The following is a 14,258-nucleotide window of genomic DNA, read 5'->3' on the forward strand; positions in this document are numbered from 1 at the left end:
TTTGTTCAGGTATGACTTGAAAAGAGATGATTAGGATATTCTGTACCATAAAATCAAATTCCAGGTCTCTCTAGTTCATTTTTATTTTTGGAGAAACTTGTAAACTTACAGAATAGTTTCCTTGTTTCCTAAAATTTTTCACTTAAACTGTTGGAGTCTGCCAGCGTGAAATTTTCGTTTTAAAAACATCTAGCTTTTCTGTCCTGGATAACCATGTCATAAATTCCTAGAATCCTTGAGAAGAGATTCTACAGCCCCCTTCCCCTAGTTTCTGGTACTCATAATAAAAATTACTTCCAACTTGATGATTTCTAGGAGTTGTTCAGGTTTGAAAACCTCCAATGATGGGAGTTTCTGCAGTGTCCCTTAAGCAGCCTGTTTAGTGCTTTGCCACTCTCCTGATAAATAATTGTTTTCTCATATCCAGTTCAAATTTCCCTTGCTGCAGCTTATGACTGTTGACTCTTGATTCCTGTACTTCTGCTCTGTATCTGTAAGATTAGCCTGGCTCTTCTTTATTTTTATAAAACTCATCACATTAACTAGTGGAAGACTGCAATTAGATCTCTCCCCTTTATTTTCGGAACAAGACAAGGAAGTTGGAAGATAGAAGTTTTTAAAGAAGGCTCTTGGCTTTTTACTTATAGATGAGGTGTTCTCCCTGTGACACTTACCTCCCTTTTGATTTGTAATTATGATGTACTCGGAGTCCTTACTGCTAAAAAGATACTGCATTATTATTTGTATGTCATGGTACCTGTATATTTATGCTAAAATTAATAACGATGACATAGCTGATCATATTCTTATTTGATGTCAGATTTAGCATTTGAAGGGAAATTAATAGCATTTGTATATATTAGGATTTTCAAAAACTTTTCAGACCAGGAGGTAACTGGGGAGAGTTATAATTTAATATTTGCAACCTTATTGCTGAAAAACCTGATTGCCCTGCTGTTTTTTAATTAAATGACAGTGTTTCATATTATTACCAAAGATGTACCAACTATATGTCCAGTGGGAGAATATAGGTTTGTGTTTGTTTAATTTAAAATAATGTCAAATATGCTATAGTGAATACTACATGCCTTTGCAGACAACCAGAACCCCTGGGATATTTTATGTGCTAGAGGGGAAGTATGGAATAACCTTAAGAGCTCCGGTAGTATATGGTAGTATGTCTGTTTTTGCTAGTTAATATTTGTGGTCTGAAAACATGATTATCTGACATATTCAGTTAAACTAATCTTTGTTGCTTTGAATTCGTGATTATTGCTGTTAGAAGTAATTTCCTTCATAGGACAGTGTTGGTTTGTTATGACAAAATAACATTAAGGTGGCACACATGCTAGTTTATGTTTAAAAATTGAGTTTAATGTTGCAAATCCAAATATACACAAATAAAAAATTATTTTTTTACTTTAATTATAATTATCTAATTACAACTGAGACTTTGCACAGGATTTTCTGTAATGGTAGGATAGTCCCATGTGTATAGAAATGCACAAAATTCTGCTGGTAGTTCACAGCTTCTTTATGTTAAAAGCTTTGACTTCAAGATGACGTCTTTACATCTGATGAAGTCTGGTTTCACCTCGATGTTTCAACTTTTTTTTTTTTTTTTGTTTTAATCCATCCTGTCGCCTCAGGAGGCTGCGTCTTTTTTACAGAAAGCCACCTTTCCTTTTCCCCAGCCTTTCACTGATGCAGGTGGAATTGTGGAAATAACTTTTCTGAAAGAAGTCTTGCATATCTCATGTTGTTCTGGATTTAATTTTATTAGTTGATTGTTCCTTGTCTTAGACAGGGAAGGTACTTTGGAAAGCTGTGTGCACAACTGCCTCAAAAGTGAGCTGTGATACATTGAATGAAATATTGGGCAGGCTCAAGAACTTGCCCCTCAAAGTGGTGTGGCAGACTAGAGAGATCTTTGGTTTTAACATTTGTGTATGTAAATTCTTGTGAGTCTAGGAGTAAAAGTAATTGCATTACACAATGACAGTTTTACCTCGATTTTCTATTGTTACCAGAGATGTGCCATGTGTATCTTGAGTGGGAGTATGTAGGATTGAGTTTAATTTAAGATAACGTTAGTATTAGTGTATGAAAATATTGACTGTTGTGTGTTTAGGGAGAGGTGTTCAATCTGTACATATAAATAACCTGTGGCTTTTGAGAAGTTTTCTTCGGGGTTTTTTTTTTTTTTCCCGTTTTACTGAGCCTATGTGGTGGCCTTTGTAACAAAAACAGTGTGGAAATTTGATGTGCGTAATCAAGAATCAAGGAAGTGAATGTATCTAATCATGTGTACTAGCAGTTTGACATGAAGGGCCTTGTAAAATACAGGGTCAAAAGTAATAATAAGAAACCCCCAAATGCTACAAAATCGATGTTTTTGCCCCAAATAGAGGGATTTTCATATGCTTCAAAAAAAGACTGATTAGGTTCTGAATATGTGACCTGGAAACTTGCAGGGCATAACAAAACATTTTTTCATGTGAAGAAAGGAAGCTAAAGAAGGTGGTAGAGCATAGGGCTGCTAATTTGCATATGAATAGAATAACTCGTAACATACTACCCTACTAAATATATGGTCTGATAGCCCATTTTAATCTCATGTTGGTTTTTCCACAGGTGGATACAGTGTCAATGGAGGATCTGGGGAAAATACTTATGGTCGGAAGTCGTTGGGGCAAGAGCTGAGAGTTAACAATGTGACCAATCCTGATTTTACAAGTGTTCCGCATGGGAATCGTGCTTTAGCCACAAAAGACATGAGGAAATCACAGGGTAAGGATACCACAGACTTATAGGAAAAGAGGATGTCTTCTAGCAATCTCTCTTGTGTTCAGAATATGAAAAGAAGTTCACTATGATTAGGCAATCTATACAGATATTTTTTTGTGATATATGATTAGATGATGCTGATGGAAACACTCATCTTGTATTTACTGTTCCCTGTGTTGAGCATTCCTCCATAGGTTAGGCACATCTCTTGACTTTATGGCTTATGCTGTCAATCTTTCCGTTTCCCTTAAATAAGTTTTAAACCCTTATTCAGGGTAACCAGATTTGGCTAAGAGTTCGAGGGCTCCAAGGAGGAGAATTTGCTCTTTGGTTTGTTGAAAAGTTGTTTATTAATGAGTCCTAGTGTGAGAAAACCCGTGACAATGAGCTCAGCCGTTACCTGTTCTCACTGGCCTGCAGGTCAACCAGTCATCACATCAAACCAGCTGGTTAGTCACTAGTAGATGCATACTCCTGAACCAGCAACAATTCATGCTCCCTCTTGCTCAGCTGAGGATTAGAAGCCAGGGGGGAACCAGAGGCATCATAAGAATGTGGGCAGGGTCTTGGGAGATGCAAGGAGAGGGAATCTGGAGTTGCAGGAGGGTGCAAGAATGCTGGACTTGTGCTTTTGCTATTTGGGTTTAAATCATAGTTAAAAAAAAAAAATTCCAGGGACTTTTGAATGAAAATAGAAACTTTGTTAGGACCGAGCACTGTTGTTTATTGCATCACTTAGTGTAAGTGGTAGTGGAGCCACTGACAAAAACTGTTACTGCTTTATACCAGCCACATCATAAACATATGAGGACACGGTGTTTCTCCTCAGGAATTTCTATTTCAGAGGTGACAAAAGGTGAAAAAAGAATGTTGTGTGCTTTCTGGGTGGAAGGACTGAGGTGCAAGTGATGACATGAGTGTTGCGGAAGCCTGATCTTTGGAATGGGTTAATTTCAAGATTTATAATACCATTCTGGTGTCTTGATCTAAAAATTATTCAGTCCTTTTAGTGTCTTAAATTATGTCTGTGGAGGAAACAGAGAATTGTCTAATTGAGAGCTCTGTGTAAATGATACTTTCGGTAGTGGGCTAGTGCGTGAATTTACTGTTAGTACTGGCAGAAAATTAAAACTGGCCTCCTACGTATGTGAGTACCTCTTTAATCCTTAAAATGTTAAGAACTATAATTTTGGATGACTGAAGACCCTGCCTGTGACTTGTATTCTGTCCTCTAGATGTCAGATTTCAAGAGTTTCTCCTTTTTAATTAGGTTGTCTTTGTAATTGTTTGTAGGTTTCAGCAAGTCATTTTGATTTTTCATGTCTTGTTCAAAATACAGTGAGATTATGTTGCAACAGGATCTTATTTTCTTTTTTTATATTTTCTTGTTTGTTTATGTGTACATGAAGCAATTTTTACAGTAGTTGTCTTCTGTGAGTTAGCATGTGGCTGAGACCTCATGGATTTTTCACGAAGTGGAAGTCATACTGGTGTTCATTAACTAGTGATTTGATTAGTATAGCTTCAGTCATGCTCTTGATTAGTTTATCCTTCTTTTATTTATCTTTAAGTTATGATTATGGCTCAACAGACAGCTCACACTCTTAGGGACTAATGCCAACGTTCATCAGATATTAATAAAAACAAAAGTTGCTCTTAGTAGAGTTTTGAACAGTATGTCTTGTTCTGGCAGCAGTTAAATGTGTGTCTCGTAGCAGTAACCTTGATGGTGTTAGTTTTAATTATACAGTTCTGGTTTTAAGATGTTTTTGTATGTAGCACAGTGCAACTGTATTTCAAAACAAATTACAGTTTTCCATGAAGAGATTACAAAGAAAAAGATAAATGCAGAGAAGATAACACTAATAAGTTGCAAGTTGTGGATTTAAGTAATTCAAGGCTTATAGTTACTGCTGACTTTTCATCTAACACTGAAGAGTCAACCAGCATTTTTAGGGACAGGAGGGGGAACTTTTTTAGGGACCTTACAAAGACCTAGAATATCTTTATAAAAAGTTATTTACAAAAAATATTTTTCAGTATTTCCAAACCACTGCATCCTGGTTTGCCCTTCAAGAGCAGTTTCTAGTGACCTTACTCAGCTGTGCTGGTGTAGCCTCCCATTCGCTCGCTGAGTGGCAGAGGTCAGTGCGAAGTGGGAGTGACAGAAATGTGTGCTGTGTGTTTCTGGTCCAGGTTAGTGCTGGTAGAGTACAACCCTAGGAATATTGTACAACAGTTTTCTTTCTCATGAGGCACATCTGTTGTCTTGGAAAGGACTGTGGTATGGGGTGGCCAATGCATTTAATTATTCAACAACCTATTCAAATTGCTATTTTGAGAGGCTTCATATGTAGATGGTCTAATAGTGAAATAAGCATGTGTAGATTTGGTTCAGCTTAAGTTTTCAAGATACATTCAGTAATGTAGAAAACTACTTCCCTAGCAGAAGAGTTTTTACATGGAATCATTGATGGATCGCAGTTGTGCTTTTTATTTTGTGTACTGTGGTCTGTGTTAGTTTCCATTGTAACCCAGCTTTAAAAGAACTTTCATTCTTGTTTGCATATGTTTTGTATCTGAACTCTCAAAAAAATTTCCTTTTTTCCCTGGTCTGGTGACCTACTACTGTCCAGGTTTTAAAAAAAATGGTAGTAGGCATGGCACACCCATGGGCAGGCTGCATTCTTCCTGGTAGTCCTTTTCTTTTTTTCTCCAGGGTTGATATATTTTTGGGGTCAGTAACTGCACTAGGTCCATCTTTCTGAAGTTTGGCAGTGTATTAACTGTTGGCAGGTAAGCCTTGGACTACAGTTGCTAGCTCAGCTGTGGGCAGAAATACAAGGAGATCTTCAGATGCAAGCAATCATCTAGCAGGGATTGTCACTATTAGTCTGGTACCATCACTCAGGAAGACTTCAGATACTTCTTCAAAAGGTGTCTTTGCTATTCATGATTTCTTGTATGTTTCCCACCAGACATCTGGCTTTTTGTCCACTACTGAAGACTCTGGTTTCTAGATAAAGCAAGGGGCAAGAATCTTAGTTCTTCCTAAATGGATACGTATGCCTTAGTCTTCTGTAAAATCAGTGACATCTTAAAACAGGTGCTTTTCATGCCTGTCAGGTAACATCTCGACATGTCTTGTGTAGTTGTGCTAGCTAGGAACAAAATGTAGATTCAATCCTTCAGACTCTTACTGCTATTTTAATGTTTGCTAAGCCTGCCTAATCCTTCAGAATGTCAGGTGTCTTCAAAATGAGTTGCTTAAACTGGTGCCTGGCAAGAAACAGATCATCAAAGCCTATTTTATTCATACTCTTTTAAAATGTAAAAAATAAAGACATGAGGTTGAGAACATTCTTCATGATTTTAATACAGAAGACATGCTGTCCTGTAGATGATGATCTATAAGACTTACTGGCCTGTGGGTTGGTTCATAGGATTTTGTAATATACAAGTACACAAAGGTTTCTCTATTTCTTAAATTTCTTCATTACAAGTTACTACAAATTACCACTAGTAAAGCAAGTATATACTTAGGATTTTTTACTTACATGCACACCTATATATATATACACTGTTCAAAGTGTTACTGGTACAGCACTCACCAGACCTCCTAGGAGTGGTGCCAGTTGGTGACAGAAAAACTTCAACGATGATCTGCATCACGGAACCTGGAGTCAGTCGGGTGTTCCCAGCACGGGTCCAGTCTGTCCAGGAGATCTTGCATAGTGAAGTCTTTGCAGGGGGAGCTCTTGGGGAGAAGCTTCATTTTGGGTGGAAAGCGAGTTATTGTTAAGACGTAAGGGCTCTTAGGATGCAACCCCTTGGAGCCACCAGCAGCTCTTACTAACTACTGTTTTTCACCTGGAACAGGCAATAGATGGTGCTGTTTTCTATTTTCTCAGACCAATGTTTGTTTTCCCAGTCTCTCTTTCCAGCTGGAGCAGCCAGTAGCTGTTGCAGAATCCTGCCTTCCGAGGATGTTTTCCACCATTACAGTCTATTTCTCTCCTTTCTAGACAATAAGGTTGTTGCTGCATTTTCTTGGGTTTGTGCTTATCAAGGGTATCTCGGGATGTCTCAGGTTCTTAGGTGCCCAGCTGCCCTTCAAGGATGCTCCAGGTTCCAAGGCTGCAGTTCCCATCATTTGTCAGTATTTTTCCATTATAACCAGGCTGCCTTTATGGCTGCTCCCATCAGATGACTGATGTGTAACATACTGGAGAAAAAAGCTGCCTTTAGTTGTCTTGGGTGTTCTTATAAGAGGCTTGGTGACTAAAAAAAACCCATCATGTTCCATGAAACCTCTAATTTTAATCACTGTGAAACATCTAATGTTAAACTTCTCAAAAGAAACTTTGTTTCTTTTTTGCAAATAAGGGAATTGAATTATTCATGCAAATTCATTGTAATTGGTACCTAAATCAGGTAGAGTTGTGACCTTCACTGGTATCAATAGTGCTATTGGTCAACTTTAATGAAATGTTTTCTTTGGAAGATGCTAATTCTCTTGTATTATCCACTTAATTCGGTAGCCGCTGCACCCCTACACGCCTGTATACTTTTGTTCATCAATAAAGGAAGAGTCATTCTGTTCTCCATTTCAAAGCAGAACCCTGCTAGCTATCAGAGAACTGCTCATAATCTTAGTTCTTCTGGCAAAATGGTGGAGAAAATCCTGTTTCTTGGTAGATGCTTGAGCTTAAATTTGGTTCTTTGCTTCAAGAAGCAGCTTGTTTATTCCACAAGGTTTTCTTTAAATATTATTTGTTGAATTATTTTTGTTTATATATTCAGTCAGAAATCTGATTTAACCTTACCACACCCCCACCTTTTTATAGGTCCATTTATGTAGAAGGGAACCAAATCCAGGTTTTTGTGTAGAAGTAAAACAGTTCTGCTTAGTTCTGAATGAATTTTACCCAGGTGCTGGGCTGTCCAGTGGAAGAAATGAAATATTTTAGTAGCTAACTTAGATTTTACGTTTAATTTTTCTTATAGTAGCTTTAAAACAAATCAGGATTTTTTTTTTACTTTTTTCTCAAATTACTGTTATGACTTATTGAGTCCACAAATACACATTTCAGACTATACAGATACTATTGATCAAATGCTGTAGAGGAAAGAAATAATTGCCTTTTCTTCTTCAGAGCGATCGTTGTCTTATTCTGACGAGTCTCGACTGTCAAATCTTCTTCGGAGGATTACTCGGGAAGACGACAGAGACCGAAGACTGGCTACTGTAAAGCAATTGAAAGAATTCATCCAGCAACCAGATAATAAACTGGTTAGTAATTCTTTTTTGTAGCACTGGAGTATTTCTTGTTTTATAAAACTGTCTAAAAATCTGAGTATTGAGAGATATCTGCAAGGAATATCTTATATACAGGGAATTTCCTTCCACAACAAAGGAAAGTGTATTTCTGGATTGCCTGCCCTTTTTCCAGCATTCAGGAAACTTGTTATTGCTTGATTCCTTGGGACATATTGCCTTAAAGCAAACTATTGAAGTCATGCACTGTAGCAATAAATAAGGTATGTGTATGGGGCTTTTTGCCTCATCTTAGCAATATTCTCTGGATTCTTCAACAAGGAAGTAGAGAAAAGTAAAATGTATTGTTGTCTTGTTCAAGAACTGTTTCTGTATTTTAAACAAAATACACAGATGTTTCTACAGTCTTGTGAATAGCTCATCTTAGAGTTAACTCAGCTTTCCAGCTAAACACCTTTGTATGTGTATTCCCTTTTAGGGGAATAGAACAAAAGGATCTTTGTTTTCATTAGATCTTTGGGTTTTTTAATGGGTTGTTGAACTCTTTAGTGTCCTCAGGTGATTCTTAAGGATTTGGGGTTGGGGGGGGAAGTATCCCACTGTGGGTATGCGTTTTTAATATTACTTATTTTGAAGTGCAGTATTAAGAATATTTAATCTGACACATCTCCTTCACTGTTTTGGAGAGCTTAGGAGTTCTCCAAGTATTAAAAAAGCAGGAAGTGATGGTTTAATACTGTGCTGCTCATTTACACGCAGTGCTGCAACCTTTCGGTTGTGAATTATACATTTATCCATATTTATAAGAAGTTGGTTCATTCTCTCGTTATGTATTAATTTTTCAATGGTAATTGTGCTCTTTTTCCAAAAGTCATGACACTTAAATATTGAGGCTTACCTATTCTGTGGACCTAGGTATAAGCAGACCATGTGCAAGCCTAGCTAATACTTCAGCTTTCCTCTGAAACTAAATCCTTGTTTGTACAAGGGTTTGGGGAGTAAATGCTTTCCACAATTATTCCATGGCTGGTTTTTTTATTTACTTCCATTATTCTCAATGCATTTTTTCCCTAGGTTTTTTTTTTTGTAACTGCATTTTATTTAAGTTCATTGGCATATCAGACCCTGTTGGAACTGCCAGTCAAATATCTAACTCGGTGGTGACAAACTTTGTTAGTGATCAGAATGTTAAAAGTTTTTCACTGAGAAACTTTTCTTTAAACTTCTCCCAGCTTGCCAATGAGAACAAGACCGTATGTCAAGTGATATCCACGATGTCAAGCCTAAAACTTTTTAATGGACAGTATTTAACCTAGCAGTAGCTCCTGCAGATCTTGACAGTATTAAGTGCAGTTTAGCAGAGTTCTCTTCATTCTCAGGGTTGAAATGTGTGTTCAACAAAGTAATAAAAGTCACTAGGCAGTGGCATTGTCATGTAATGACATAATATTCCAGCTCCTAAGTTGTATAGATGCCTTCTCCTGTCTCTTTTGTAACGTCTTGCAAACACCAGCCACATTTTTAAAATGTCCTTGTGACTTCTTGAGGAATCAAGCATGTGAACCTCTTTTTCTCCCCACTTCTACCCCCAAAAGAGTGATGTTACTCAAAACTCAACAACAAAAACTATATAATGTCCATGGTGCTGAAGATTAATATCTTTCTGAAGAAAAGAGAACAAAGCTTTTATTAACTTGTCAAGAAGACTACTTCATCTTATACACAGTTGCAGCTAATGTAGTATTTTACAACTCGATTAACTGATGTGTTGGGTTTCTTTAGTGCATATTAGCAAAACAAGTATTTCTGGTTATGTTTACTGAGAAGCACCAGTTCATCGATAATTTTCATTCCCCAGAATAATACTCTGTTTCTCTGAGAGTCTGGATTGCCTAAGGAGAAAATACTTCAGATTCTGCTATCTGATCAATTAAATATTCTGCTGATACGATTGTTTATAAGTATAGGAGACTAGGTCTTCAGTAGATGCTACTGGTGAGCTGGATGGTGAATCTTATGTTTGTGATGTAATCTTATCAGCAAGAACTAAACTTAGAACAAACAGTGATAGCAGGCTGCCAGTGTATTTTTGTGGGTAGTGTAAATAAATATGAAATATAACATGTAGGATAATATTGCAGTATTGCTTAATATAGTTCATGCTGTCTGCAGTGGCTGTGGGAAGCATAATAGTAGTCTATTGGCAAACAGAATTGGCAGTGGTGTTTTTAATGTGGGTGTAAACAGGACGTAGTTTGCAGAAGTTATCGTGCCGTTATTGTGCTTATGCTTTTATATATCCTGTATTATAGGTACTAATTAAACAACTGGATAATATCCTGACTGCCATTCATGATGTACTCAATGAAAGGTAAGCTGGAAAAGCTAAACGGTTTGAAGGTTTTAAAGAGGAAAAATAACTTCAGTTTTAAGTTTGGATTTCAGTGTAGAAATGTAACGGAGGGGGGAAAGACTGAAAGAAATTAATTCACTAATTTTGCATGGGTGTGACATTGCAGTAACAAGACTGAACTGGGGGAGAATTAAGACTCTTAGGCACATCAACAGGACTGTTAGACTGTCTAAAGTACACTTCACATGGAGACAATTTGAATGCACAAGCGTGGCTTCTGTGTTGTAGGTAATATGAAGTCTCTCAGCTATGTTTAATCACCTGGGTGTAGTAGTACGCTGCTGTGGTTGTCTAGCTTGCAAATTGGATTGTTTTCTACAACCTGATTTAATTAATTTACATCCTACTAAGAGCATATGTAGAGGGAGCTTAGATGTCGATGGGATTTTTGGTGTTCAGTGTTATTATCCAAAGTCAGTTGTATGTTAAGAATTTTTTTCCTTGGGTAGTGTCGCGAGTAGAATGGCTTATCTGTTGCATGCTTTTATTCAAGTTGATGTATTCCATAGAAAAAATATTTCACAGAGTTTTTCAGGTTATTTTTATTTTAGTTTCATCACTGCTGCCATTAAGTAGGAGAGAAGAAGCTTCATTCATGCATATATTTTTCTGCTTTAGGAAATATTTTAATTTGTTCGTGGTTTCTTGTGTTCTGCTGTCATGTCTGGAGATCCTACTGTTTTTTTTCCTCCCCAAAAATACAGTAGCAAACTGCTTCAAGAACTGAGACAGGAAGGAGCATGCTGTCTTGGCCTTCTTTGTGCTTCTCTGAGCTACGAGGCTGAGAAGATCTTTAAATGGATTTTTAGCAAATTCAGCTCATCCACAAAAGATGAAGTTAAACTTCTTTATTTGTGTGCAACCTACAAAGCATTAGAGACTGTAGGAGAAAAGAAAGCCTTTTCATCTTTGATGCCGGTAAGACTACAAGTTAAAACAGGATTATTAATGATTTTTTCCAGTGCAATGCTTGAATCAACTTTTTAAACTGGAATGAACAATAAGTAATGATATGTTAACATAGTAAATATAATAACTGGGAGGGAACTTTCTGACCAAAGGAATTATTTGTTTCTGATTACATTGGAAAGGAATGTCAAGCCTTTGTAGGATGATACGTATTTTGAAGTGACTTTTTAGTATATATTGCAGATCCAAGAGGAAGAACCTTGTTGTGACCAAAAAGAGAACTCAAGTGGAGTGGTACACAAAATCCAACCTGTTGATTACTTTATGCTACCCCTCCTATTTACAATTTCTAACCTGAATTGTAATTAGATGTAGGATGTATGCAGACAAATCTGGCCCTCTGGTTCAAGTTTTAGGGTCTGTATTTTGGGTGTAGAACAACTACATCCAGGTCTGTGCTCCAATGTAATATTTACTTTACAGAGCCAAAAAACTTCAGCAGGAGAAACGGGAATTTAAAACAACTAGTTGTTCTGTGGCTGAAGAATTAAAGAATGTGGTGTCCCCAAGCCTTGAACCTGACTGTCATATTTCAAACAAATGCCCACTTGAAATTATTATTTTCATGCAGTATGTGATGCTTTTTACATTTTTTTTCTTCCTGCAGAAAGAGTATTAAGATGCTTCTGTTGTTTGAGTCAGAGTAGTTTGAAAAGTGTTCAACACTGAATAAATCTGTGTCTAATATCATAACTTTTTTGTATGTCGTTTTAATGAAGTGTTATGTCTAGTGGCTTTGCTTTACTTTTTAGCTTGTGATGACCAGCTTGCAGTCCATTCTAGAAAATGTGGATACACCAGAGTTACTGTGCAAATGTGTCAAGTGCATCCTTTTGGTGTCCCGATGCTACCCACACATTTTCAGCACCAATTTTAGGGTAAGCTTACGTTATCCTCTGTGTTTCCTTACTCACATAAATGCTGGTGCAGCAAAATGGGTAAATAACTTTTTTCAAAATCGCTTTCCAGGACACAGTGGACATATTGGTTGGGTGGCATATAGATCACACTCAGAAACCTTCATTGACGCAGCAGGTGTCTGGTAAGTTTGGCTAAAGAGTCACTAATATAGTCCACTGGGTTGCAGATGATGTGGGTTTACTTACACTAGTCTGGTCCTACTGACATGGAGATTGACATAAAACCAAAATGAGTTTCTGGCTATGTAACAAGAGACCTTGTTCCAAATTTTTAGTAAACTTGCATTTGCCATATTATGCTATATCTGGAGAAATGGGATGCTTTATTCAGGCTACATTTGAACCTAAATTGTTTCGTGTAAGTTTTAAACAATTTTTAATAATTTTATACATCTTAATATGTTCTCTGTGAAAGAATGCTTTCTCCTGTGTGCTTACAAAGAATCCTTGTGGTAAAGATACTGTACTGGCATTTAAGAAACTGGAAACTTTTTCGTATAGCTATAGCAGTTGTCTTGGAGTTATTCACAGCAAGTCTGTTATGTTTCCTGTGTCAGTCCTAGGTTCTGTCCTTAATGTTTAACTGCCATGGGACAGGACTGAACCTTAAAATGGATTTGTCAAAGGGACAAAAGAGGAAAATGAAGTTTATATTTATTTTAAAAACAACTTATGTAAAAGCTTTCATGCAGGTGACTTTCTCTACCTTAGCAACTTTTAGCTCAGCAATATGCAACTAAAATTTAATTTTCATGTGTTACCCTGTTTCCCTGTTTTAATTGCCCTGGTATTTTTATACAGGATGGCTGCAGAGTTTGGAGCCCTTTTGGGTGGCTGATCTTACTTTTTCTACCACGCTGTTGGGTCAGTTTTTAGAAGATATGGAAGCTTACGCTGAGGTAAATGAGACTTTATGGTATATACCATGTTAACTGTTACAGATTTCTTAAAAAATCCACAGCTGTGGTTCTTATGGATGGCATTACACTTGTAGAAAATAACTTTATATGGTTTTCCTGGGGAAAATGGGATCAAATTACAGAGTACAGTTATGGCATGTACAATGACAATTCCACACGAATCCTCATGAACTACTTAAACAGTATCATAACCAGGCTTTCAGCCGTTGTTGATTGACAATATAATGTTATGAAAACAATTAACCAAGCAGGAATGCCTTAATTTTAAAAAAAACTGCAATGAAGACATTTTGCAGTCTTTCTTTGGTATTTTCTCTTAATTGCCCAGCTTCAGAAATTTTTTAGAAGTAGTGACTACTGCAGGGAGAGGGATTCTTAGATTAATGGTAAATGTCTTTTTTCTTTTTTTTTTATGAGATTATGTTGTGCACAAAATCATGTACCAGGAGCTGATAGAAAACTAAAGTATGTTAATTTAACATATTTGATTTTGACTTTGTAACCTTTGCTTAGTTAACAGAGCATAGAGTTTATCTGGCGGTGTCAATAAAGGAAGTTTTGGGGTTTTTGGTGGGGGGAGTGTTGTCTTAAGGTATATGTGCTCATATGTATATATGCTTATAAGTAGATTATGCTATATTATGTATGTTAACATGCAGATCCTATAGATGAAATCGTATTTCCAGCATAGTCTGTTTCCCTCAAAGCAGAAGAAAGAAATTGATTTTATTAGTGTACCTATATATACACAAAGGTACAGCTTTAAGAGTTAGGATTCATAGACCTCTTTGGCAGCGTCAAACCCACAGAAACCTGCACTACTGCGACTGTAGGCGCACGGCTGAAAGTGATTAGTCAGTGCAGTAAATTGCTGCTTATCAGCTTGTCTGCTGAACTGGACAACATGTGTATTCTTAGTCACGGAAGAGTTTTAAGACAACGTGTGTTAACTTAAACCATGGAGGAGGTGA

General features: G+C 36.9%; 1 protein-coding gene across 3 annotated transcripts in view; it reads left to right on the forward strand.

Moving 5' to 3' along the window:
- The window catches only part of SMG1 (SMG1 nonsense mediated mRNA decay associated PI3K related kinase), a 68,762-nt gene that overhangs the window by 11,106 nt on the left and 43,398 nt on the right, over positions 1-14,258 (forward strand). For all 3 annotated transcript variants that reach the window (XM_037383241.1, XM_037383243.1, XM_037383242.1), the window contains 7 exons: positions 2,635-2,790; positions 7,944-8,080; positions 10,378-10,436; positions 11,183-11,396; positions 12,200-12,325; positions 12,417-12,489; positions 13,169-13,266. In XM_037383241.1, the coding sequence (XP_037239138.1) occupies positions 2,635-2,790; positions 7,944-8,080; positions 10,378-10,436; positions 11,183-11,396; positions 12,200-12,325; positions 12,417-12,489; positions 13,169-13,266 (863 nt within the window). The remainder of the gene's footprint in view (positions 1-2,634; positions 2,791-7,943; positions 8,081-10,377; positions 10,437-11,182; positions 11,397-12,199; positions 12,326-12,416; positions 12,490-13,168; positions 13,267-14,258) is intronic.

Source organism: Falco rusticolus, chromosome 4, assembly GCF_015220075.1.
Source record: "Falco rusticolus isolate bFalRus1 chromosome 4, bFalRus1.pri, whole genome shotgun sequence".
In the NCBI taxonomy this organism is placed as follows: Eukaryota; Metazoa; Chordata; class Aves; order Falconiformes; family Falconidae; genus Falco; species Falco rusticolus.